Source organism: Ictidomys tridecemlineatus, chromosome 9 (genome assembly GCF_052094955.1).
Source record: "Ictidomys tridecemlineatus isolate mIctTri1 chromosome 9, mIctTri1.hap1, whole genome shotgun sequence".
Classification (NCBI taxonomy): Eukaryota; Metazoa; Chordata; class Mammalia; order Rodentia; family Sciuridae; genus Ictidomys; species Ictidomys tridecemlineatus.
Genome location: NC_135485.1, coordinates 41,369,224 through 41,396,679, shown reverse-complemented (window position 1 = coordinate 41,396,679; position 27,456 = coordinate 41,369,224). Strand labels below are relative to the sequence as shown.

General features: G+C 36.3%; 2 protein-coding genes and 1 pseudogene across 4 annotated transcripts in view; 1 reads left to right on the top strand and 2 right to left on the bottom strand.

The window, feature by feature from the left end:
• The window catches only part of Arl9 (ARF like GTPase 9), a 16,559-nt gene extending 10,180 nt beyond the window's left edge, over nt 1-6,379 (bottom strand). Inside the window, exons 1-3 of one of the 3 annotated variants that reach the window (XM_040292382.2) lie at nt 5,666-5,785; nt 5,270-5,481; nt 2,439-2,601 (exon numbers count right to left, since the gene is read on the bottom strand). In XM_040292382.2, the coding sequence (XP_040148316.1) occupies nt 2,439-2,601; nt 5,270-5,299 (193 nt within the window). In that variant the 5' untranslated portion in view covers nt 5,300-5,481; nt 5,666-5,785. Of the gene's footprint in view, nt 1-2,438; nt 2,602-5,269; nt 5,482-5,665 lie in introns of all 3 variants that reach the window. The other 2 variants (XM_005320051.5, XM_078021321.1) reach the window with 2 other exon arrangements.
• A 1,051-nt stretch (nt 6,380-7,430) lies between these two features.
• Srp72 (signal recognition particle 72) overlaps nt 7,431-27,456 on the bottom strand; it is a 34,665-nt gene continuing 14,639 nt past the window's right edge. Inside the window, exons 9-19 of the mRNA XM_005320028.5 lie at nt 25,478-25,609; nt 23,972-24,100; nt 23,128-23,200; nt 21,004-21,068; nt 19,321-19,416; nt 18,487-18,590; nt 18,276-18,353; nt 16,674-16,811; nt 13,600-13,637; nt 10,357-10,516; nt 7,431-9,420 (exon numbers count right to left, since the gene is read on the bottom strand). Coding sequence (XP_005320085.1) covers nt 9,243-9,420; nt 10,357-10,516; nt 13,600-13,637; nt 16,674-16,811; nt 18,276-18,353; nt 18,487-18,590; nt 19,321-19,416; nt 21,004-21,068; nt 23,128-23,200; nt 23,972-24,100; nt 25,478-25,609 — 1,191 coding nt within the window. The 3' untranslated portion in view covers nt 7,431-9,242. The remainder of the gene's footprint in view (nt 9,421-10,356; nt 10,517-13,599; nt 13,638-16,673; nt 16,812-18,275; nt 18,354-18,486; nt 18,591-19,320; nt 19,417-21,003; nt 21,069-23,127; nt 23,201-23,971; nt 24,101-25,477; nt 25,610-27,456) is intronic.
• LOC101964162 (large ribosomal subunit protein uL15 pseudogene) lies at nt 10,594-11,490 on the top strand (annotated as a pseudogene).

Genomic DNA, 27,456 nt, shown 5'->3' with positions numbered 1-27,456 from the left:
AGATTGATAGAGTTTACCTATAAAATCAACTTATCTAGTGTTTTCATTATAGAGAGATTTTTTTCTTTTTTCTTTTTTTTTTTTTTTTGGTGGTGTTGGGGATTAAACCAAGGGCCTTGTGTTTGTGAGGAAAGCTGAGCTATATCCCCAGCCCTAGAGTGATTTTTAGCTAATGATTTTATTTTTAATTTTTTAAATTATTCAATGTCTTATTTTTATTTATTTTCCACATTTTTATTGGTGAACTATAGTTGTACACAATGGTATGATTTATTTTTACATATTTGTACATGCACACAATATAACAATATAATTTGGCCAAGAGTTTTTATTTCTTCTTGAATCTGCTTTTGTAATATATATATCTATTAGCACAGATGTAAATATACTCTTGACATCTTTTTTCCATTTGAGACATTAGTTGTGCTTTCTAGATTTTCCTTGATAAATTTCATCAGAAGATTGTCTATTTTGTTTGTCTTTCAAGGAACTAACTTTTGACTTTTCTGATCTTTGCTACTGTATTTTTGTAATTAATTTCATTGGTTTCTTTATAATCTTTCCTTCTACCTTCTTTGGTTTTAGCCTGTTGTTCTTTCCTAATCTATATCATATATTTAACCCATAAGTTTTCAGCTGTTTTTTTCCTAGCTATAAACATTTAAGATTGTAAATTTCTTTAAATGCATTATTATTTTGGGGGTGCATGCCAATTTTGACCAATAGATTTTGTCATTGTTATTTTTACCAATCATTTGTTCTGAGTATTTTTAAATTCCCATAATGATTTTATCTTTGAACTATGAGTTATTTAAAAGTGAACCTACCTATCATTGGAAGGGTTTTTGTTTTTTTTGGTACTGAGGACTGAATCCAGGAGTGCTTAGCCACTGGGCTTACATCCTCACCCTCCCTCCTCCTTTTTTTTTTCTTTCTTTCTTTCTTTTTTTTTTTTTCTTATTTTGAAGCAGGGTCTCACTAACTTGTTCAGGGCCTCACTAAGTTGCTGAAGCTGACCTCAAATTTTCTATCTTCCTGCCTCAGCCTCCCCAGCCACTGGGATTACAGACGTACACCATTGCACCCAGCTAATTCGTTGAAGGGTTTTAAGTTAGCAATGGATTTGCTTAAATACATGGGTTAAAATATTTCTCTTCACAAATGGACAAAAGCAAAAATAAAATGATGACTGCAGGAAACTGAGGAACAGGTGAGGGAGGTTTTGGCTCATTTGCAGGCAGTGGAAAAGGATGACACTGACAAATTCTAATTATGCTTTGGAGATACAAAGAGTCAATATGCTTCACTTGTGGACTGAAGGCAGGCATAGAGAAGGAGGAATCAAGGGTGACTCCCAGATTCTGCCTTGAGCAACTTGACGAGTAAGGAATCACTTAATGGCCAGTGGATTACAGGTAATGAAACAGACAGGAGAGGATAAGTCAAAAATTTTTGTTTAATCACAAGGTTTGAGAGGCCGATTAGACAATCAAGTAGAGATGTCAGGGGATATTTGGATATGTTTGGGCTAGATAGGTCAATTTGAGGGGGCTCATTATCATATAGATAGTATTAAGTGCCATGAAGATGGATCAAGTCATCCAAAGAGAGAGTGTAAGAGAAGAACCCAGGAGGCTAAGATAGGAAAATCACAAGTTCAAGGCCAACCTGGGCAATTAATGAGGGCCTCATCTACTTAGGGAGATCCTGTCTCAAAAAATAAAAAGGTCACAGGACTGGGGATGTGGCTCAAGTGGTAGTGTGCTCGCCAGGCATGCACAGGGTGATGGGTTCGATCCTCAGCACCATATAAAAATTAAAAAAATAAAGATGTTGTGTCCACTGAAAACTAAAAAATAATTATTTAAAAAATTCTCTCTCTCTCTAAAAATAATTTTAAAAATAAAAAAATAAAAAATAAATAAAAAGGACAGGAATATAGCTCAGTGGTAAAGCACTGAGAGAGAGAGAAGACAAGGGAAGATCTGACCCAATTTTGGGGTACAGCAACATCTAGCAAGATGGTGACTTCAGCATTGCTGCACAGTAGGGACTTTGGGACTGCCATCTAGTTGGAAGAAGAAGTTTGGGGCTTCTGTATAATTTCATTTGCAGAGAAGGAAGCACACTGTACTTACTTAGGCTGCATGTTTATTTGCTGTAGTGTGGAAAGAGGGAGGCCCGTTATAGATTATAGGAGGGCATGCTAAAGCCTTCCTTTAACCTCCCCTGTCTCCATCACTGCAAAAAAGGAGACAATTAAAAAAGCAGAAAGTGATTCCTAACTCCCTCCCTAGGGCACCTTAGTATTAAACCACACATGCATCCTAAAGTTTATGTAAATCTGATCCAGCATCATAAGAATCCAGTCGATAGCACCACGTCTAGCTTAACATAAAGGAAGGCTACCAGTTAACTAGTGAGGAAATAGAGCTTACTCTCCAGGAACTCCATCTGGTTGTCTTCAATGTCGATGCAAACGGGATTGAAACCTTGGGTGGGTGCCTTGCTATGCTGGACTTTGTTTAAAGCTAGAGAGTCGAGGATGCTGGTTTTCCCTGCTCCATCCAGGCCTAGAACTAGGATCTGCTTATTTTTGTCCTGTGAAACAAAAGATAAATCAATAAACCTATGCCATCAGGTCCTTGTTTTCCTAGCTCCTAATAGTGTGCCTTCCTGTGCTAGTACCTAATAATAATCATGGAATTGCCAACCAGAGAGGAACTTAACATTTTATAGGCCAAGACCAAACCACCAATCACCTAATGTTTTCACATAACCATTACTACTATGTGACTATTAATCTCACATTATCCTCTCCATCCCCCAACTCCTGGTCAGTCTATCATATACACCAACACACATATACACCAGTATTTATGGAAGGTTCTAGAGGTCTTAGAGTCAATTTCGAGACTTCCTGTTCATGTCCTTTGGAGATTGTACCAGAATTTGGTTTGATTTTCGGGGTCTTGGGACCTCCATGGTGCACACATCCACTATACCACTCAGCATGCAAGCATTTAAGGTCTCATGTTATTATTAATCTATCTTTTCTTCACAAGTAGATAACTTGATTATAAAATGTTAGTGCAAGTTTCCCCTCTTATATTTTTAAGTATCATGATTTAATGATATTAAAGCATCCTACCCATATGTCAGCCTCAATTTTTATTGCCATGGACTGAGGGACCACAAGGGCAGTCTCATGAGAAGACAGAAATACAGTTAAAAGTGCCTAGAGATGTGGTCTCTACAGTGCAAAAATTGTGAGATTAATAGTCACATAGTAGTAATGGTTATGTGAAAACATTAGGTGATTGGTGGTTTGGTCTTGGCCAAAGATTAAGAAGTGAGCCAGACTGCTCAGAGAAATTCCATTCTATTTCCCAAACAGCTTAATAAAGATGTTTCCATGGGTCTAGAGCCACTTTTTGGTTCTAAACAGTTTTAATTATTAAAGGAAATTTGATATCTGGTAAAACACAGGTTATGTAGATCTAAAATACTAGCAATTATCTTTAATGGCACTTGTTTAGAAATAACAATAATCTTATACACCCTGCTTGTTCTGCTTGAACACCAAATGTTGACATTAAACTTAGATTGCATTTCTGGAGGGAAAAAAAGTGATCTTAAACAGTATTAGAATGTCTATAACCACTTCTTTAAAAAAAAAAATCTATGTGAAAGTAAGACATTTTAAGTTCTGCCCTAATAGGTATTTGGGTAAACAACACATTTTTTTAAGTTGGACACAATATCTTTATTTATTTTTCTGTGATGCTGAAGATCGAACCCAGGGCCTCTCACATGCTAGGTGAGTGCTTTACTGCTGAGCCCCAGCCCCAACCCAACAACATAATTTTTGAAGGCCATACATTTTAGAGTGAATTCTTTTTTAATTTTTTAAAATATTTTTAGTTGTAGAAGGACACAACACCTTTATTTATTTATTTCATTTTATACGGTGCTGAGGATCAAACCCAGTGCCTCACACATTTTAGGCAAGTGCTCTACCACTGAGCCACAACCCCAATCCCTAGAGTGAATTCTTGATGGCTCTGAAAGTGAATGATATTTCATGGATCTCTCCTATCTCCATCCCTATGTCCTTCCCCATTCTCTCCATCTGCATCTACATGTTAAAATGCCATTCTTAGGGCTGGGGTTGTGGCTCAGTCGCAGAGCGCTTGCCTATCGTGTGCGAGGCACTGGGTTCGTCTCAGCATCACATATAAATAAATAAAGGCCCATAATAACTAATAAAAATATTTTTAAAATGCCATTCTTAGAAAGTGCTAGGGTAAGGAAGAAGGACTTGATGCACAAAGGAGACTTTGTTGAATGCTTTAAAATTACATGGTTTAAAGCAGTATCAGCACCAAAAAATGGCTGCAGGCATGGATTGTGTTCTCTCACCATTTCGAAGGGGCCCCCACTCAGGTTACCCCAACATACTTCATTACATATTCATTATATACTCATTCCATAGTACATCCCTTCCTCATTTTAATATGCTGAAAATAGGATGTTTTTAAAATATATGGTATGTCCTATTTTGGTTGGTAGCATTTTTTTTCTTAGTGATTCCTAAAATAATGATGTACTAGGTCCTTGAAACATTGTGAGTTAAAAACAGTTCCCTACTCCTTTTCCAACCACATTGCCACACCTAAACCCATTCTACCTAGAAATTCTGCATTAATGTTTTACATTTTGTTATATTTTCGGTCTAAAATACAAACATTGGGCTGGGGTTGTAGCTGAGTGATAGAGCATATACCTAAGATTTTGGGTTCAATCCTCAGCACCAATTAATTAATTAATTAAAATAAAATGTATTATCCTCGTGTCTATCCCCTCCTAGGGAAACCTAAGATAGTTGTAAATCAAGAGTTCAGATGCAAAATGTGATGCTGAACATGATCATTCTGTGTCAAAAGTAATTTTTTTAGGACTGGGGATATAGCTGAGTTGGTAGAGTGCTTGCTTCATTTGCATCAATCCCCAGCACCACAAAAGAAAGAAAAAATGTTATTCCTTTAGCCAAACATAGATCTACGTAGCCTGTGTTTTACCAGATACCAAATTTCCTTTAATAATTAAGACTGTTTAGAACCAAAAATGGCTCTAGAACATGGAGCCAACCAGAAACGCAGAGCCCATCTGGCTGACCCTCACAATGCCTGGTTCTCACACCTCTCCGTTAAAAATTCTGGGTGCTGATGGTTTGAAAACCATGCAAACAGTAACCACAGCGCCTTACAGAAAAGAGCCAGAGAGCCCCCAAACACATCCTGCATAAATTCAGGAACACTGCCTCTTCTGACAAGCGGAAAGAGCCTGCGTGCACGGAGCGTCCGGGACTGGTCTCTGTGTTGGCAGATGGTCTGGGAGCTCAGCACTGAATGCCCGGCAGAGGCAAAAGGCGTCACTTTTGAAGACCAGTCAAGATCTCTGGTCCCTCAACATTAGAATCTGTTAGGACACAGGGTACAGGGGTGAAGCAGGGGAGAAGGGGAGGACAATGGGATGTTCGTAGCTCGACACAATCCCTCCGATCCTTAGGTGGAAAACCCTCTGTTGAGGCCCAGTTCCCCCTGCGCAGGTCTTGGGGTCTGACGTAACAGAGCCGGGCCTTGGAGGCAAGGGTCCCAGGTACCTGGTTTTCTACGGATGACTCCAGAGGCGTCTCTGACTTGGTGCTGTCGCTCTTCTCTACCTCTGGTTTTTCTTTAAATTGCTCATTCTTGGCTGCTGTCTCCTTCCCTTTCTCTTTCCCCTTTGACACTTCTTTCTTTCTCTCCTCTTTTCCTTTCACCTTAATTTTCTCCTTCGCCACTTCCTTAGTCTTCCCTTTCTTCACATTCTCCATTTCCACCGCTCCTGTTTGCTTTCTTTCCTCTGCGCGCCCGCGCGCAGGAGTTGCAGCCTCGGGTCCGGGCAGGTGTGGCCTCCTCGCCGGGCGCAGGGCGGAGACGTAGGTCCACAGGGCGTAGGCCACACCCGTGGTCACCACGGCCGCAGCTATTCCCAGTGCGTACAGCCTGAGGTCTGGCATTTCGCACTAGCTCGCTTGTCCAGGGCGACTGGCAGTTGATTCGCCGAACCCGGGGGTGAGGAGGAGGAGGGACCCCAAATGGAGTTGAAATGGGCGGGGGATTCTAGCGGGTGGATCGAGCCCAGCCCAGAAGAACCCAGAGGTCCCAACCAAGAGTTGGGAGAGCGACGGGCTTGGCTTATTATCACCGCTGCCGGAAAAAACGTACCTAGGCGTCACCAGCTCTTGAGGGAAACGCCTTTCACCTAAGCAGGGTCCAGAGCGACCTTAGCCTCCGACCTCTCCAGCTTCAAACCCCGAGCCTGCTCTGCCAAGCTGGCGTCCTCAACCCGCAGAACGCCTACAGCGCCGGCGTCCTCCTTCGGCTCACAACCAAAGCCAAGCTAAGTTGTGTATCTCCCCTCCACATGCAAGTAAACGCCACTTAGCCACGTCTAAAGGGTTATTGCTTAAGGACAGAGTAATGTCTTAAATTCTAGTTTCAGGGCTGGGGATATAGCTCAGTTGGTAGTGTGCTTGCCTCCCTACGCACAAGGCCCTGGGTTCAAACCCAGCACCACACCAAAAAACAAAACAAAACAAAACAAAAAACCCAACAACCACACACTTATTTATTTATTTATATGTAAAATTTCCGAAGATTAAGTACCCCGCCAGGATTCTGGCTGCTAACAAAGTATAGGTTAGCAAAACCTGAACTAGGCAAAACAGTATAATTTACCCCAGCCCAGGATAGAGTATGTAGTAAATTTGGCATCCAATGCAACTTTCAGAGGTGAAATGGGGGCTGTAGGGCAATTGCCTGTTATGTAGGAGGCCTTGGATTCCACCCCCTAGCACTGTCAATTAATTAAAAGTATAGTTTATACATGCAATAAACTGATTTTTCTTCATCCGATCTATTTCAGATAAGCTTGTAAGGAACAATGAATAGCAGGTTTCACAAGCCTTGAGCAATGCAGTGGTTTTGGTTGTTGTTGTTAATATTTTGTAGTTGTAGTTAGACACCATATTTTTATTTATTTATTTTTATGTCGTGCTGATGATCGAACCCAGGGCCCAGTACTTTCTAGGTGAGCCCTCTGCTGCTGAGCCACAACCCCAGCCAGATGCAGTGGTTTTTAAGGTTAGCTGTTCAGAGTTTTATTAAAAAGACTGATTAAAAACCTTTAAATGCTGTTTTGTTTATACCCATGTCAACATGATATATTTTCAGCGGAGTTTAAAGTGGGTTCCTGCAATCCCATTAGATTGGCTTTCTGGCTCTGCTGGAAGGGGAAGGAGACAATTTTAGATAGTTTGAAAGAAAATTCTTAGATGTACTTACCAAGAAGTCCTCCCCAAAATGCCAACACTCAAAACACAATTATCCATAGTCACTGCTAGAATATTTTATTTTAAAATGTGCCATAGTGAATGGATGTATCCACACTGGTTTTTATAAATGTACACATACAACATGTATATACAAAGTATATATGTCACTGGTTAAAGCCCTGTCCAAAAGAGGAAATAATTGATGGTGTTAACACTTCATTTGACAATAACTTATTTGTTTGAACTGAAATTTCAGTTGCTTAGCAATGACTAATACCAATGGCTGCCAAAAACAATGACTAAATAGAGAACTGTAAATTTCACTGTTGTGCCTTAGGTCAAAATTTTCAAAGATGGATAATTTTCACCAAGATTCTGTTGCTTAGTTAACCTAAAAAATTATTATCTTTAACCATAGAAATTTAATGGAACTCTAAATAACAGATTTACTAACAATCATTCCTATACTGCAGTATATATTCAGAAGGAATAAATATTTGTCACTCTTACCAAGAGACTGTTCTCTGTTTAGCTCAAAAGTATAACATAATAAATCATTCTTATTTTAAGACCTCATGTTTAGATGCCACTGCAGATTCTGATTATGTTAAACAGAAAGGCAGCACCCCATTTCTTATTTTAAAGATGGAAAGCCTTTTTAGAAACCCTTTGAAGAAGTTTCAGTAGATGTGTTCAGAATCTAACACAGCAGCACTTTATTAACAAGGACAGAGTAATTTGATCACAAGGAAATACTCATAAGTCTTAAATAAATTATACTTGGGCAGCATAAAATGAATATTAAACAAGGGGAGGCACCGCAGTAACTGTCTCACAGCTGTTGAATGTGAAGGTGGCTTGTGAACAAGGAAAGACAAGAACAACATTCACACCACAAACTGATTGTAAAATACTTCATTACTTAGAGAAAGGTAATGAAAGGTCAAAACCCATAAGGAAAGAGAAGCCATTAGAGTATCTATTAATTGGGCCAAACAGTCCTGTTAGATCTTAATACTGCTTGGTATTGATTTCCTGTCTATGTAATGAAGTCAATGTTTTATGTTCTTGATAGGGGCTATCAATCTTTCTGATTAAGAAAGTCCAAACCCATCTGACCTCATAACACTAGGTCAAAGAGTCAACTTCTTACAACATTGATATATTTTGAGATATTGAATGGTGCTAAATCAACATTAACATAATCTGAGAATGAAAATGATAAGGGGCACAAAGGAACCATATACACATATGAATAATATTCCATATTCCAGTATCACATGACAGAATTTATGGTCAAAATTATTTAAAACATTTACTTTAGTCTTTTTGTGGTCATTTAATTAAGTGAAGAACACTAGTGTTTTGGTAAGGTTCCTTCTTATCACATGATATTTTTAACTCAATACTTAGAATGTTCAGAAGATTCCACTTTCAGCCTCCTAGGGCCATGTAAGACATAATTTAAAGTGGGACCTAAAATAGCAACAAGTGTCTTCAGACTCTAGTAGAAACGGTTTCTGTTTAAATCCTGGGAGACCTTAGGTAACATGCCTTATTTGTGAAATGGAAAAAAGATCAAATCAGCACACAAAGATAAAGGGTGCAACAGATATCAAAGTGGTGTATGCCTGATCATTTCCAGTCCTCATAATCTGTGCAAACATAGGCAGTTCAAATGACCAAACCTGACTAGGCAGTTTGAGAAAGGTGTTTTCCTATTTGATGCACAAGAAATTATTTTATGAAAATACATGGATATAAGAGGGAGCAGTTCTGTGCTTCTTGCTGTGTTACCTTTATTATGTTCCTAGCATATCACTGAGGCTATTTAAAAACAGCCTGCAACAAGGACATTCTATCACCAGCCACCTTTTCCTCCTTTCTTCTTTTTCTGTTGCTGTTTCTTTTTTGTTGCCGGGGCCCCTGCAGGTTTTTGGTGTCTTGGGGGTATGATGTTACTTGTGGAGGCAGAGACTGTTGCTGCACTGCCAGGTCTTGGAGAGGTGGGTGGGCTGCTCACAGTTTTACTGGCATCCCTGAAATCATCAGACCAGAAATATTTTGGTCATTCATAAATTCAACAAAGAAAAAGGGTATATACAAGTGTTCTTTCCATATCTAACAATTTTCCACTTTGTTTAAGGTACGTCTCTGATTCCTCACGCTTTTTCTTTCGTTTCTTTTTTTTTAGCAGTACTAGGGATTGAACCTAGGGATGCTCTACGTATCTAACCTATTGGAACAGGTTCTCACTAAACAGTCCAGGCTGGCTTAAACTTGGAATTCTCTGGCTCAGCCTCCCAAGTAGCTGGGATTAACCACACCTGGCTTTCGCCATTCTTTGAACAAAATTTTTACTGTTTGTAACTAAAAAACTATATATCATTCATGCCCATTTTTAGAAAACTTAAAGAAGATTTAAAAAATTATTCTGGGCATGGTGGCACATGCCTGTAATCCCAGTAGCTTGGGAAGCTGAGGTAGTAGGATCGAGAGTTCAAAGCCAGCCCAAGCAACAGCAAGGTGCTAAGCAACTCAGTGAGCCCCTGTCTCCAAATAAAATAGAAAATAGAGCTGGGGATGGGGCTCAGTGGTTGAGTGCCCCTGAGTTCAATCGCCAGTACCAAAAAAAAAAAAAAAAAGATAAAAAAATTAAGTGACTTATAATTCTATGTATAAATAACATTTTAATATTTTTAGTTTATTTATTAATGTTTACATAGTTAAAAGACTCAGTATGGTTTCCTTTTCTTTTTCAAACAAAAAATATTTAATTTTATAATATAATCAAAATTTTAGTATTTGCAACATATTCAAAGCAGAACTATATTTCTCTCTTGTATACTGCAAACATATATGATCGTATACTTCTCATACTTAAAATATATTAACAAACTCTCACTAATATCCTTAAATCATTCTCAGAAACAATCTATGTTCTAAGCGAGTTCTATTATGAAGCCATGACTTACAGTTCAGATGAGGCCCCTGCAGTTGCTCCCTGGGTCCCTTTTCCAATTTGATCCTTCTTTTTACCCTTCTTTCTTCCTCGATAGTAAGAACGTTCTCTCATTGGTAGCCATCTTTCTGGATCTGGGGTAACTTTTGGGTCATAATTCTTAGGCAGTTTTCCTGTTTAACAAAAGTAATAAAGAAATGAGGGATATGCCCCTAAAAGTTTCAAGATAGCTTGTTTACACAGTGTATCTATGCCTGGGAGTAAATAACACTATAACAGAAATTAGTTTGAGAAAGTTTTATTTGTAATAATCTAACTAGGAAAAGGCCTCATTTCTAAGCATAATAAAGATTTAGAGGCTAAAGATATCACAGCTTTATCTGTATAAAATTTTAAAGTTTGACAAAATACATTTTTAAGAAAAATAGCAAAAACCTTATATTCTATAAAACAGAGTATATTGATATCCTTAATATAGAAAGATTCCTTACTAATCAATATGCAAATCATTCAAGAAAAAAAAATAGGCAGTTATCATTAGGGTAAGCCAGAGAAAGTGAAAGTCATTAATCATGTAGAGAGATGCTCAATCTTACTAATTAAAAATGGGAAGGGTAGCTTTTTCGCCTCAGCTGCCGACATCCCATCCAGACTGAGGAAGACGTGGAAACTTTTAGGACACGTGAACCATGGCCATTGCCTTATCGGCAAGCACCAGAAACACTCAGGAGGCCAGGGTAATGCTGGTGGCATACATCACCACAAGATTAACTTCGACAAATATCACCCAGGTTACTTTGGGAAAGTTGGTATGAGGCATTACCACTTAAAGAGGAACCAGAGTTTCTGCCCAACTGTCAACCTTGATAAATTGTGGACAATGGTCAGTGAACAGACATGAGTAAATGCTGCCAAAAACAAGACGGGAGCTGCTCCCATAATTGATGTAGTCTAATCGCACACACACACTACCAAGTTCTGGGGAAGGGAAAGCTCCCAAAGCAGCCTGTCATCGTGAAGGCCAAATTCTTCAGCAGAAGAGCTGAGGAGAAGATTAAAGGTGTTGGGGGTGCCTGTGTTCTGGTGGCTTAAAGCCACCTAGAGCTCTGGAGGTTCATTAAATGCTAACAAACACTTAAAAAAAAAATGGGAAGGGTAACAAAACTTACTAGACTAACATGTTGAAAGCAGTAATACGAGCTGGGGATATAGCTAAGTTGGTAGAGTGCTTGCCTTACATGCACAGGCCCTGGATTCTAATCCCCAGCACGCACGCGCGCATGCGTGCACACGCGCGCGCACACACACACACAAAGCAGTAATATCCAGTTTTGGTGAAATGATCACACTCAAACACCACTGGCAGAAGTATATAGTGATATATAGCCTTTAAGAACAACTCTTTAATTTGATAATACCCATCATTTATAGACTCCTAGAAATATTCTGAAGAATCCACGAGCCACAAATTACACAAGACATTCTCTTTAATGTTAATATAGCAAAATAACTTAATTGTCGATCAGTGAGAAAGATTAAATAAATTATACTTCTAATACAGTAAGCTGTACAAATAGGTTAAAAATGAGGCGCATGTGTATTTAATCATTTGGAAAAATCTTCACAATTTGGCCTAGAGGACTGAAACAAATTATCATAATATTATGCTCATACTGATTTTAGAAAACCAGTTATTTAGCATGTAAGTATGTAATTATATGTGTTTCAGTAAACAAGAAAAGTTAGTAATCATCTCTGAGATTATGCATTTGTGGCAGATTATTTTCCATGCTTTACGACAACCTATATTATTAGACATATATTATCACTGGCTTTGTTGTTTTCTTCTGTTTTTAGAATAAGTACATATCACTTGGCAAATTTTTTTAAATGTTTATCTGGAAATCATAAAAACAGAAAAGAAAGTAACACTGCATATTATTTCTACCTAATGTTATCAGTTGTTTCCTTTTAGGTAATACTAGTACATAAAAGAACTAATTATTGAATTTTTATCCATTTCCAAGTACTATGACAAAAGTAAAAAAAACAATAAGACTTCAAATTAAAGATAGTAGACTGGTACAAACATTAGCTTGTGTTCCCTCTCCAAATTCCACTAAAATGGTAATAAAAATATTAGAATTTGGAAAAATAGGTTAAAAAAAAAGTGTTATCAAAAAATTTTGGAAACTAGAAAACAGCCAGAGCATAGTAATAAACTTGGTGAAGATTTGGGAAATCTGAGTCCTAAGATGGCAGTGGGCCAAATTAAGAAGTAACTGATTTTTACCCCAAAACTCAAGAACAGGTAAGAGGCTTCACTACATGGAGCTAAACAGTAATTTCACCCACTCGTGCTAGAGATTGAAGAACCTAGCCCAAGCCAATCAATCCACAACATTCCCCTGGTTAATGGTTCAGGACTGACCACAGACCTGTGCTGGTCCAGACGGATTAATAAGAAAGCTTTGCTGAGTCTCTCTGTCCTGCTGAATGTAAGTGACAAGCATGTAGCCCTGTTTCCAACAAACTCTTGGGACTATAGTTCAGTTTTATGGACAAAATAAAGAGATATAACTACTGAGTCAATGAGCCTTGATGTTAACTTTCCTCTACACTCCCAGTTTTATAAACAGTAATTTTTCTTAAGCCAGTTTGGAAGAGCTTTATGGTTATCTATAGCTAAAAGATTCTAATGCATAAAGACTGTGTGCCAGACATCATTCTTAGACTTTATATGTAGTATCTAATTTACTCCTTTGAGAGGTATATATTATCATACTGCATTTTAAACTCAAATGTACTAATTTCAAACAGTTTTAAAAATCATTAGGTTTTGCTTCTTATTAAAAAAATTAAAAATTTGGGTATCTATGTTACATCCACAGTCACAGTGAAAAAATACTATGGTAACAATTTGAATTTGGACAATCCAACTTCAGAGTTACACTCTTTTAAAAAATTAATAAAATTTTAGCTCACAAGACAAAAGTCAAGTATTCAAAGACACTAGAGAAGGGGGCATCGTGCTTATGTCTACAGAATTCTATTTAGGAATAAACTCAAATTTATTTTTTTTAAATATTTTTTAGTTTTTTTTTTTTTTAGGTGGACACAATCTCTTTTATTTTTATGTGCAGTTGAGGATCGAACCCAGCGGCCCCACGAATGCCACATCCCCAGCCCTAAACTCAAATTTTTTATCTTTGTAGAAAGGAATCTAAAATTTGTTTTTCATTTTTAAAAAGCTTACCCTTCTTTTTCTTCTTCTTCTTCTTCAAATCTCCCTGTCTAAAATGAGAAGAAAAATCATTACCATCACTGTGCTAAAATATTTACTGACATTAAGTATGTGCAAAAGAACAAGCTGGGCACTTAATCATAAAGGTTATTTATTTGCAGTGCTGAGAATTGAACCCAGGGCCTTATGCATGCTAGGCAAGCACTCTACCACTGAGCTATACCCCCAGCCCTCATAAAAAGTGATTTAAGATTTGGTACCAGTTCACCAAAGCTAACAAGCTGAAATATTAATTCAGGTTAAATTCAATCACACTTAAGGCATTATAACTTCTGGAAGATAGTTTAGAAAACACAGAAAACAAATGTTTTCAGAAAACAGACGCCAATCATGTTGAAAAATAACTCCTTTTTCTTTTGTACCAAGGATTAAACTCAGGGGCACTTAACCACTGAGCCACATCCCCAGCCCTTTTTATTTTTGAGACAGGGTCTCACGAAGTTGCTTAGAGCTGCTAAATTGCTTAAGGCCTCACTAAATTGGTGAGGCTGATTTCGAACTTGTAATCCTCCTGCCTCAGCCTCCAAGTCGCTAGGATTACAGGCATATACCATAGCACCTGGCTTCACCTCTCTTCTGTACTATTTTCTAAATAGTATATGAGTAGTATCTGAAGTGTAACTGGTAAAATTTTGAATGAACATGAAAATCTGCAATACCTCTTGGTTAAATAACCCTTCATTTTCCAAGACTTTACAGAATTGATAAACTCTTTGCCAGAAGAACATGTAAAATACCTACAGAGATTATCTCTGGAAGGATGTTCTAAACTAGTTGCCCTGGTCATGGTCCTAGGAGGGAGAGGCTGAAAAGGGACAGGAGGAAAGTTTTTACTTACTCACTCTCAATATTCTTTTATTTATTTATTTTGGTGGTGGTGGAGGTGTTGGGTTTTTTGCAGTGTTGGGATTGAACCCAGCACCAGTCGCATGCCAGGAAAGGTCACATACCAGGAAAGTTTCCTACCACTGAACTGCACCCCAGCCCTATCTTTCAAATTTTGAACCATGTGAATCTGTTAACTTTAAAAAGTAAGTAAAACCTCTGTTAAGCACACTTCAAAATAATTGTTAAGCATTCTGAAAGCTACAATGAAAACAGATGAAAAAAAAAATCTCTGTATATATTCACATGTGATATAACTCTGTGAGAACTATGAAACAGTAAACTAAAAAGATGAGACAGCAATAATTCCTGCCAATTCATTCTACAAGTCATTCAATTATGGAAGTCCTTTCAGGATATCCTAAAGAATAGTAAATGCAATGTGTATGTAGAGACATACTTTAATATTTCATCTCTCACTCTGACTTTCAAATAGTATTCTAAATGCTGCACAGGCACACATACAGTTTCCCCAAGATTCTTTGCAATTTCTTATGTCTCTGCCTTTCTTATCATCCTTGGAATCTGCACAAATGCTACCTCCATGAAGCTGCTCCTAACTTGCCATAATCCCCAGGAAGAGCTACTCCCTGTGGCATGCTCTGCTCTATCCCACACCATCACAGTACACACAACCTTTACTGCAATTGTTGTTTACACATTTGGCTTTATTTTTTGTTCAACACTTAGCATATACATTCACATAGTGTAGCTCCAAAAGAGACTACACTTTGCATTGAAAAGTTGAGCATAAGCCTAATGAAAATACTGTTTAATTTTAAAACTTAAAAGTTTACATCCTAATTATTTAAGAGAAAATAAAGAACACTAAATTTTAGATAAAAATTGTATATTCTTAATAGTTACCCAACCCTGTTTTAGTAGATAAAAAAATATTGAAAATATTTAAAAATGTTATTTGAAAATCCATTTAAGACCTAGGTTCAATTTATTTTATTTTGGGATTTCTAGTAAATCTTAAAACTAGAAGTAAATGGAATTTGGAACAATGTAACATCTTTGAGGCTTTAATTCCTGTAAGTCTTAAAAAATTATTATAAGGATGATAATGCTTTTTTTATATAAGTTAATCATAGAAAGAAATCAATCATATATTCTTGCTTTTTCTTTGTGCAGTGCTAGGGATCAAACCCACGTCTCATGCATGCTAGGCAACTGCTCTACCACTGAGGTTTATCACCAGTCCTGAATTAAAAAAAAAAAAAAAAGAGAAAACAAAATTCAAAAGGCATTTTAAAAGAGGAAATAATAAAAAAATATGAAAGTCACAAAACTGGAGAAGTGTTTGATATCTTTCATGCTCTATTCATTCTGAATCAAAACTAGAATCATACGTTTTACTATAGGTTTTTACTACCTACATTAAGATAGTAATACAAGAGAATCAGACTGTAAATTCCTTTAAATGAAGCTGGCCAATCTTTCCTCCAAATCAGCAAAATAAACCATCTGAATTTTGGTTCAATAATGCTAAATGATCTAAATGCACATCAATAACTTACAGGTAAATAAAGTAGGATGCATCAAGCCAATGGAATATTTTAAATAAAAAGAATAAAATATACCTACATTTATTACATCAAAAGGTCTCTAAGGCTTTTTAAATTAAATGTAAGAAAATTTCCAAACAAAATAATTCTTCTGGAAAAAAAAAAAGTAAACAATTTAAGGAAAATATTAACCACCTATATGTATAAATAGGAAGAAAAATATTTGGAAAGATACATTAAACTAATATGGAGGGGCTGGGATTGTGGCTCAGCGGTTGAGCGCTCGGGCGGGACCCGGGTTCGATCCTCAGCACCACATAAAAAATAAAAGGCATTGTGTTATGTCCATCTACACCTAAAAAATAAATATTAAAAAAAAAAAACCAACTAATATCAGAGATTAGTTCTGAGATGGAGGAACAGGGGTGGAAATAAGAAATAAGAGCTGGGCACAGGGAAAGATAAGGAAAAGAAACAAATTTAAGATTTACATGGAATTTTTGAGATGTAGTTTTGTTTTGGTTTTTCTTCGTTTTTTTCCTTCTATTCTTGATATGTAGCTTTAAATTGTAGAATTTAAAGTCAACATTAGAATATTTTTATAAATGTTTTTAATTAGAAAAACATTACCCTTGTTCCTTCGGTTGACTATCTCCAGTAACTTTTCCACCCTTCTTCCGAATGTACGTAGCACCAGGAGAATTTTCAAGAGCCTCGACATCTACTTTTAGAGACATACTATCTGATGAGGGCAAGTGTTTGCTAAGACTGGGATAGAATAGGAGTTTAGGAACATAAAACACACAGGCACGCGCCTTTCAATATATTTGTGCCACTATAAAAATATTGTCTCTTTCTGATACCTGACATGAGAAGCAAAAAATGTTCTAAAATCTATGGAATAATAAATCTGCAAGTTATGCCAATTATAAATATCTGTTCTGAAAGGAGAACTTGAAGAATAAAAATCTAATCATCTATAACTTTAGGGATATAGTTCAAGGTAGTTTCAAGACAACTATCAATAAAGACAGTAGAGGGCTGGGGATATAGCTCAGTTGGTAGAGTGCTTGCCTTGCATACACAAGGCCCTGGGTTCGATCCCCAGCACAAAAAATAAAAAAATAAAGACAGTAGAATGAACTGGATATAACTTTCCTATGTTCATACATGAATACATGACCAGTGTAACTCCACATCATGTACGATCATAAGAATGGGAAGTTATATTCCATATATGTATGTCAAAATACATTCTATTGTCCTGTATAACTAAAAAGAACAAATATAGGGCTGGGGATGTGGCTCAAGCGGTAGCACACTCGCCTGGCATGCATGCGGCCCGGGTTCGATCCTCAGCACCACATACAAACAAAGATGTTGTGTCTGCCGAAAACTAAAAATAAATAAACATTAAAAATTCTCTCTCTCTCTCTCTCTCTTTAAAAAAAATGTCCTAAGGAAAGTGCTGTGAGAGCATAAATCCAGAGGATTAAAAAAAAAGAACAAATATAAAAAGATTATTTTTCACCTTGGGAAAAAAAAAAGTTGCAACCATCAAGCTTATAAAACAGGTTTTTTAACTGCAATTGCTTTGACTTAGCATCCACCACCCCACCTCAGTTTCGGGAACACACACTGATTAGTGTAGCACATATGATCTAAGCTCTATCAGGACTCAAAATCCTCTTATCAATAATAAATGTTTCTAAAAGTTCATAATTCATGCTCAACTACGCACATAAAACATGCTGTTGTCTTTTTTTTTTTTTTTTAAAGAGAGAGTGGGGGGGGGACAGAGAGAGAGAGAGAATTTTAACATTTATTTATTTTTTCTTAGTTCTCGGCGGACACAACATCTTTGTTGGTATGTGGTGCTGCTGAGGATCGAACCCGGGCCGCACGCATGCTAGGCGAGCGCGCTACCGCTTGAGCCACATCCCCAGCCCCATCTTTTCATTCATTCATTATTATGTGCAGCTGAACTTGAACCTGGAGAAATATAGGGTTGCACCTTGTTGACTTCATTTTTGCTTTTGGAGCTAATAATCCCAAAGTGGATCCATCACTGTATTTTCCAATCACACTGATCAATAATTCTAATTTTTCTTTTTATCACTTTGGAAGGGAGTTTTGAATTCTAGTTGAAATTTACAACATAAAAATACCTGGTCAAAACTCAGCCTCTAGTGCTTTATGGGGAGCTGTCTGAAATAATAGTCAAAAGGATACACTTTAGCTTTCTCTGGATCCACAAGTGAGTAAGCAGAAATAAGTTGCGCCAGGGTGTGAATATCTTTTGGATTTTGTCTGAAAGAAGAAAGAAGATAGTCACTGAACAGTTTGTAAAATAAGAAAGTAACACAAATGTGGAAAATAACTCCCTCATATCAATAACAGAAACAAAATGTGGATTTCTACATCTCCAAATTTTAGAGCTTACTTCCATAGCTGTTCTAGGTCACTAATTGCCTCCTTCTTCCGTCCATATTTGAGTTTGAAGTTTGCAGCTTCTCTTATCAATGACAAATGAGCAGGAGATTTGGGCTTCAGGTCCAATTAAAAATAAATAATAAAAAGTTAAGCCAAATATCTAGTAAATCAATGAAATTGCATTAATTAAACCTTTAAAATGGACCTATCCATTAAATTCCTCATCCTAAGTTTTACTGAATGCCTAAAACAACAATCTCTCTCTCTCTCTCTCTCTCTCTTTCTCTCTCTCTCACACACACACACACACACACACACACACACACACACACACACACATACACAGAGAGGTGGGTAAAGACATTAGTATAAGTAATCACCAATTTATGAAGTTACAAAACTCAGTTCTATTTAGGTTATCTGTGACTAAAAACATTCTCCTAAAACCAAATTCTAAATATATACCACCACAGTTGTCAACCATTAACATAATATTTCCCAGAACAATTATGTCTCTCCACTACCAATAGTATTAACAATATAAATGGCATTAGTGTGTATATATGATGGGAAGTTGGATATTGCCCATGCAGAGACCCACAATGGAAAAACTCAAGATGTTCCTATTAGATGGAGACATGATAAACAATTATTCCATATACTATTGCTCCAATAATTACTACCATCCATGGGCTCTCTAGCTACTTAAGATGAGCTCTATTACATGCAACCATGTTCTACTATCATTCTTATTTCATGTACACATACACAAGAAGGAGCTTCAAAAAACACAAATGACTGTTTATCTAAAACATGTCTTTATAACACTTTACTCCTTATTTACCTGATGGTTTTGATACCACTGGATGGCTTGTGTGAAGACCTCAATGGCACTATCAATATCTTCCTCATGGCTGTACATGGTCACTAATGCAGACACCTATACAGTCAAAGGTATAAATTAGTGAATTAAAGTAGTGCCAGCTAACAAATGGTTTGATAAGTTCAGAAGCTGAGAAGTGCTTAGACACATTTACAAAGCAAAACACCACTAGACATTCAAGTGTATGATCAGCCAGGTATACATTAGTGTAGCTGAACTCCTGTTGATGAGCTCATGGGGCCTGAGCTGCATAAAGCCAGTGAAAAGCTTGTCCAGTATGCTTGAAGGACAGCAAGGAGGCCCACATGGCTAGAGTAGAAGGGGAGGGAAAACAGGAGAAGCAGTAGGAAATAAAGACAGATGAGGACAGAAACAGAGACAAAAAGTTGTATCTTTAATAAACATCAGGTGGGCTGTAGTTATAGCTCAGTGGTAGAGCGCTTGCCAAGCATGTACGAGGCACTGGGGTCAATCCTCAGCACCATATAAGAATAAATAAGTAAAATAAAAGTTAAAACAACAAAAAAAAAGAGCCAGCCAGGTGTGGTGGCGCATGCCTGTAATCCCAGCTGCTCGGGAGTCTGAGGCAGAGGATTGCAAGTTCAAAGCTAGTCTCAGCAATGGCAAGGTGCTAAGCAACTCAGTGAGACACTGTCTCTAAATTACAAAATAGGGCTGGGGATGTGGCTCAGTGGTTGAGCACCCCTGAGTTCAATCCCCAGTACACCTCTCTCCAAAAAAATAAACATTAGTAAAAATAATAAACTGGCCAGAAAAAAAGACATGAATATAAAAAATGTAAGAGGAGCTGGGGATATAGCTCGGTTGCTACAGTACTTGCCTCGCAAGTATAAGGCCCTGGGTTCCATCCTCAGCACCACACACACACACACACAAAAGATATTAAGAGGAAAATAAACATTATACATAACTTCTATGTCAATAAATTCAACAACATAGATGAAATGGACAAATTCCAGGAAAGGTAAAAGAGGGACAGATATTAAATCTTAAAAACATTTTATTTTCAGCACATTGTTATTGGATTCTACTATGAAGTGTTAGAACAATCCTTAAAATAAGAATCAAGACAATGCACTAACATAGTTATTATTAGATATTTATTGAGTACTAGCTGCAAATAAACTGTGTTAGAGAAAACAAACATGAGTAAAACAGTTTCCATTCAATAGATGTACATCCTACCACCACAAAATGTCTTTACTATGAAACAGATGCTTTCCTAGCTATATTAATGATCTAAACCTGTGCTATTTGAATAACCAGAGAACTAAATACTAAAGTTTGGCCACTATTACTAAATTATCTTAACTCAAAGTGACATGATATACAATTTAAGTCTAAGAAATTCCCTATACAGGTCTGAGATTATCTGAGGTTGACTTTCTTCAATAATTTAAGGACCTAATAGGGCCTGGCACATTTGACTGAATAGTAAACTAACAAAAAGCAGAACACAGAATGAAATTAAATTTATACCAAATAAATGTTATTATTCTACTATTCATACCTTATAAATTATACATAAGAAAATTAGTAGAAATTAAATTAAATATAAATGAACATCAGACATACAATTCCACTATCTTCTCAAGTCTTATAATATTTTAATTACAAACTCACCATGCCTGGTTTATGCTTTAACTCCTCTATACTTCTCAATATTAAACATGCTTTGGAAATATTACCTTAGGAGATTAAAAACAAAATCATTATTGAAATCACAGTCTTATATTTTGTACTATCTCTAGATATACAAGCTTTGGGTTCTTGAGGTTAATATACTCCTTCTGTTAATTTCACAGATAAGGAAACTGATGTAAGAAGAAATAATGTATCTTGCCTAAGCTTACAAAATTAATAGCAGAGTTACTTCCAGAAAAGAAGTCTCTCAACTCCCATTCTGTTTCAGTTCTGTTTCTCTTTTATCACTCTGTAATTTGAATATAGTAGTAGGTGAATCCTTCCCTAAAGGCCTTGCTATATGTTAATATAGATATAAATGCAAGGGAAAATCTGTGGTGATAAAATTTTGGGTTTTCCACTCATTATAAACTTCAACAACTTTAAAAACAAAACAAAACAAATAATAATTAAAAAAAAATACCAAAGACTCTCTCCTGGTTTTTTCTCCTCTCAGGATGATAAATAATCTTTGTAAGAATCAACAGAAACCAGGCAGTCAAGAGTATTGGCAGGTGCACCTATAGTTCTAGCTATTCAAGGAGGCTAAGGCAGCTATATTAGGAAGACTGCTTGAACCCAAGAGTTCAAGGCCAGCCTGGGCAACATATAGCAAGACCCTGTCTCCAAAATAGAAACCCAAACCCAAACCAAATAACACCATCACCACCACCCCCCCCCCGAAAAAAAGATGAGGAAAAAAGGTAAAGGGAAGGGCAAGGAACCAGGCATGATGGCGCACACCTGTAATCCCAGTGACACGGGAGGCTGAGGGCTGAATCGGGAGGATCACCATATTCAAAGCCAGCCTCAGCAACTTAGCAAGGCCCTAAGCAACTTAGTCAGACCCTATCTCAAAAAAATAAATAAATAAATTTTTTTTTGAAGGGCTGGGGAGGTGGCTCAGTGTTAAGTGTACCTGGATTCAAAAAAAAGACAAGTGAGGAAGATAAGGAAATGTGAGGGTAACAGGGAAATCAACACTGTTTCTGTTTTTTATTGCTTTATTTAAAAGACTTTTTGGACATTTTTTCTTAATTGCCAAACTCCCCCAGTTCATGAAATTTTAATTTCAGCCATTGTAATATATGAGATTTTTTTGACCATTTACCACCCTCATTGAGAACCAGAGTGGCCTGACAGTTTTCTATAATGAAGAAAATGTCCTCTCAAGCCAGAAGTGGTGGCAAACTCCTGACAGGAGGATTACAAGTTTGAAGCCAGCCTCAGCAACTTAGTGAGACACTTAGCAACTCAGCAAGACCCTGTCTCTAAACATAAAAAAGGGCTAGCAGGGGCTGGGGTTGCAGCTCAGTGGTAGAGCGCCTGCCTAGCATGCATGAGGCACTGGGATTGATCCCCAGCACCACATTAAAAAAACTAAATAAACAAAATAAAGGTATTGTGTCCATCTACAACTAAAAAAATATTTAAAAGGAGGGAGGCTGGGGATGTGGCTCAGTGGTTAAGCACCTCTGGGTTCAATTCCAGGTACCAAAGAAAGAAAAGAAAATGCTTTCATCTGTGCTATCTAACACAGCAGCTACTAGATGCATGTGGCTACCAAGTCTTTCCAAGCATGGCTAACCCAACTAAATCTTAAATTTCACTTGATTTTGATTGATTTAAAGTTAGAATAGCTTCATTTGGCTAGTGGCTAGAATGCTAGACAACAATAATTCTATTTAATCACTCAAGGTTGAATCAAAATTACAAAACTAAAACACTGATAGTTTTCTGTAAGAATCATACACATCAGTTCTCATTAAATCTATAGGTGGCAAGATAAAAATGAAAGATAAAGGGCCAAGCTGAACACTATTGGAGAGTATAATACAAAATAATCCCTTTCTCCCCAGTGATAGATATAAATATGTGTAAGTATAGACTTTTGGACAGAAGAATACTTTGCTTTAAGACTCATTCTAGCAACTGAGGAATAACCAAAAGAAAGGGCCAACTACCTCACTGCAAAATCTGTTGGTGATCTCAAGTCTACTCATGTTTAAAACAATAATTTATGCTTTACCATTATGTTAAAAGCGTAAAATCAAATATTAATACCTTGGGAAATTTTCAACTGTGCCATGGTCAGCTTAATTTCAGCTGCATTTTCTGGATGCTGATCTGAAAATTCCTGAAATTGTTTCAGTTGAGAGAAAAAAAATCATTTAATTTACACAACTGCAGATATTATAATTACTTATCACTTATCTCAGCTATATAAGATTTTTAAATTTGGAAGTCAGGCATGGTGTTGCATGCATATAATCTCAGCTACTCAAGGGGTTAAGGCCAGCATGGGCAATTTAGCAAGACTCTGTCTCAAAATCAAAATCAAAACAAAAAAATCTAAGTAACGATTGAAGTTTTGAGTAGAATTCACTGAAAAATACATTACTAAAACACAAGTTACCCATGTTCTGCAAACTTACAGAAAACAAAGCTGTAGCATAAGAATAAACCAGAGTGGGGCTGGGGTTGTGGCTCAGTGGGAGAACGCTTGCCTAGCACATGTGAGGCACTGTGTTCAATCCTCAGCACCACATTAAATAAATAAATAAAGGCATTGTGTGTACCTACAACTAAAACAAAATATTAAAAAAAAAAAAAAAAGAACCAAAGTAACCCTGGAATTTATTTACTGGTACATTTTCTATTACTTTTCCCAACAAACATAAAAGCTTATAGGCTATTATTATTATGAAACAAGGCCATAACTGCCTGATACCTCATTAAAAATTCAAGTATAGGTCTGGGGGTATAGCTCAGTGGTAGAGTGCTTACCTAGCATGGTGAAGCACTAGGTTTGATCTTTAGCACCACATAAAAATAAACAAATAAAAATAAAGGTAGTGTGTCCATTAACAACTTAAAAAAAAAATAAGTTCAAGTATAATGTCTTTACCTGAAGTAGCTCTATTGCTTTTGTATGCTGCTTTTCACGGCAGAGCTGGGCAGCCTGGATTAACACAGGCAGGAGATGTGCAGGACTTTGGGACTGTAAACCAGCAGATATTTTTCGACACTGTTCTGCCTAGAAGACACACCCCCAACCCCCACAAAAACAATCTGGTTAAAGAAATTAAAAGAAAAGAGGAACATATGAATATACCACAGTGAATCTCCACATCATGTACAACCACAAGAAAAGATCCTAATTAGAATATAATATACTCCATGTATGTATGTCAAAATATACTGTCACGTATATCTAAAAAAAAACCCAAATAGGTGAAGAACTACTCAAGCTTAGAAAAACAATTTATTGCATCTATTCTCAATTTTTTCTTATAAGAAAAAAAGATTTCCATTTACTGAATTTAAGTTATGTGTTCTAAAAGCCTTTAAAGGAAACATTATACATGTTCATTTGAATGCATAAATTCCAGAATTTTTTTTAAAATATCATGTCTCAAGTATAAGCTTTAAAACCACAAAACACAAATATTTCTTACAAAAGTATTAAGAATAACTTGATTCGGTTCTAAATTATTACTGCCTTTCACTCTCCCAATAAAACCTTGACTCTAAGAGTATAAATTTCAAAATTTAATTAGAACAAATATTATAGTTAAAATTAGAATGCATATTACAATTAAAACTGCCTATACTTAGAAGATCCAAAAAAACTCCATCAAATGAATGCTAGAGCTAATAAATTCAGTGAAGTATCAGCAAGGGGCTAAACAACTCAGTGAGACCCTGTCTCTAAATAAAATACAAAAAATTCTGGGGATGTGGCTCAGTGGTTGAGTGCCCCTGAGTTCAATCCCCAGCACCGCCCTCCCCACCAAAAAAAAAAAAAAAAAAAAAATGCTAGAGAGGATGTGGAGAAAAAGGATTTTGGTCAAATTATAAGATTATATTGCATGCATGTACAAATATACAACAACAAATGCCATCATTATATACAACAATAATGCACCAATAAAAAATATAAAGAGAACCCACTGGAAACTAATGTTTGAAATATGATATGTCAAGAGCTTTGTAATGTTTTGAACAACCAATAAAAAAATATATATATATAAAGAGAAAAAAATAAAAGAGTTAGAACTGACCTTAACATTTATAATCTACAATTATGCACAATTAAAATAAAAGATGAATCTAAAATCTGTAATCATGATTGGCATCTTTGATAAGTTTGTTTTAATTCAGAGAGATTAAAACAAAGTAATGAGAAAGTCACCTCAAAGATGTTAATGCTATTTTCTTCCCCTTAAAAGCCATATCCTTAAAGAGAACTGGGTAAATTACTTGTTTAAGAAAAAAAAAAATCTATGACATATGATATGATAAAGAAGAAAATAAGAAAAAACATAAAAAAAATATAAACAGATTAGACTAACATATCTCATATGTCATATTACAAAAAGTTCAGTTAGGGAACCAGAAGCCTATTACCTACCTGATTTGTGTACATAGCAAGCAAAGCTTTGTTAAATTCTATAGCTTGCAATTGTTTCTTGGAAAGTTTAAACTCTACTCCTTCTGCATTGGTTAGTTTCACCTTCTTCTTGGAGTCAAAGACATTTTGGTCCTGACAAAATAAAGTATATCCATCATTAACAGAATCTCCAACTTCAATTCCTTTAACACATTAAGGCCTTACTCCTCTTTCATTATTTTATATCAATATAACAAGAGAGCTTAGATATAGTTATCTGTTGGGCAGCTAAATCTGTCTTGGGTTCTTGGTTCACAGATGTAGACAAAAATCTCTGCAATTCAAACCTACCAGTGTATATGTATTTATCCTACAATCTAGCCCCACTCCTCTAGAGCTTTAAAAAGGATTCTTATTTACAAATAAATGGTTTAAGTGAGAAGTGAGCTGCTTTGAAGATTTTTTTCTTCTTTCCATTAACTGCTTGTTTTGCACTTAAAAAAAAAAGACAAGCTGAGAACCTGAGTGTCTACTATCCAAACTTTGTAATATATGTATTTATTTAGAAATAGGGCTTTGTAAATAAGCATATTTACTTGCAAACAGGTGATACAGCTGTGCTTGTAAAAATTAAATTATTATGGGCTGGGGTTGTGGCTCAGCGGTAGAGCGCTCACCTCGCACATGCAAAACCCTGGGTTCCATCCTCAGCACCACATAAAAAAATAAATAAGTGAAATAAAGGTCTAAAATTTTTTTTAATTAAATTATTATACCATTTTAAAGATTAAAAGCAAAGAAAAAATCCAAAACAAATTTTACTCTTTCTCATTATGAAGGCGCAGTAGTGCACATCTAGTCCCACTACTTAGGTGGCTGAGACAGGATCAATGGAATCCAGGAGTTTGAGGCCAGCCTAGGCAACACAGCAAACCACCCCCCAAAAAGAAACCATCTTTTCTACTTGGTTCTCTTGTATTATATTTTTATAATGCAATTCTTCATGCACGCCACTGCTAGACTTTTCTTGAACACTGTCATGACATTCACTTAAATATTCAAAAACTTGAATTTTCAAGGCCTATCATACCTTAATATAATTTAATAACCTATTTGTTTTTACTACTCAACAAATATCTATACTCCTCCGTTTTCTCACTTTTCCCCCACAAACCATAAATATTTCTTTACATGTACATATGCTTATTCTGTTGCTTAACCTTTACACCATATTCCTTCTTTGGAGTCAACTCAAATATGCCAACCCAGAGATTTTCCTTTCACCAAATATGGCAGTTAGAATGTATAAAGACAAGAGCCAGGCATGATGGTGCACACTTATAATCCCAGAGGCTAGGGAGGCTGCGAGTTCAAAGCCAGCCTCACCAAACACGAGGCACTAAGCAACTCAGTGAAACCCTGTCTCTAAATAAAATACAAAATAGGGCTGGGGATATGGCTCAATGGTTGAGTTCAATCCCCAGGTACCAATAAGTAGACAAGGCATAGTGTAAAGGGAGCAACTTGATCCCAGCAACCAGCCTCAGGAACTTATCAAGATCCTCAGCAACTGAGACTCTATCTCAAAAAAAAAAAGGTATGGCGATAATGTAGCTCAGTGTTGAAACATCACTGGGTTCAATCATCCACAGTACCCAAAACCAAAACAAAACAAAACAAAACAAATATGTCTACAGACAAGAAATTTAAACATGCATTTATTTTTAAAAAACATCAGGATGAATTTTAAAGTACATAATGACAAAGACTTATTATTTTGAATAAAAAGTTAATAAATCTGTGAACTGAAAATTAAGTTCAATATATAAATTATATTTAGATAGAGATATGTATTTTACATAATATACTCTCTAAAATTATATATGTCAGATAAAAAGGCTCCATCCTGACAAGCATTTCAAAATTCATAAACATAGGCAGTTATGTATTTCTGCCAAGATTCAAATACCAGCAGCAATGATAACCCCATTTAATGCTAC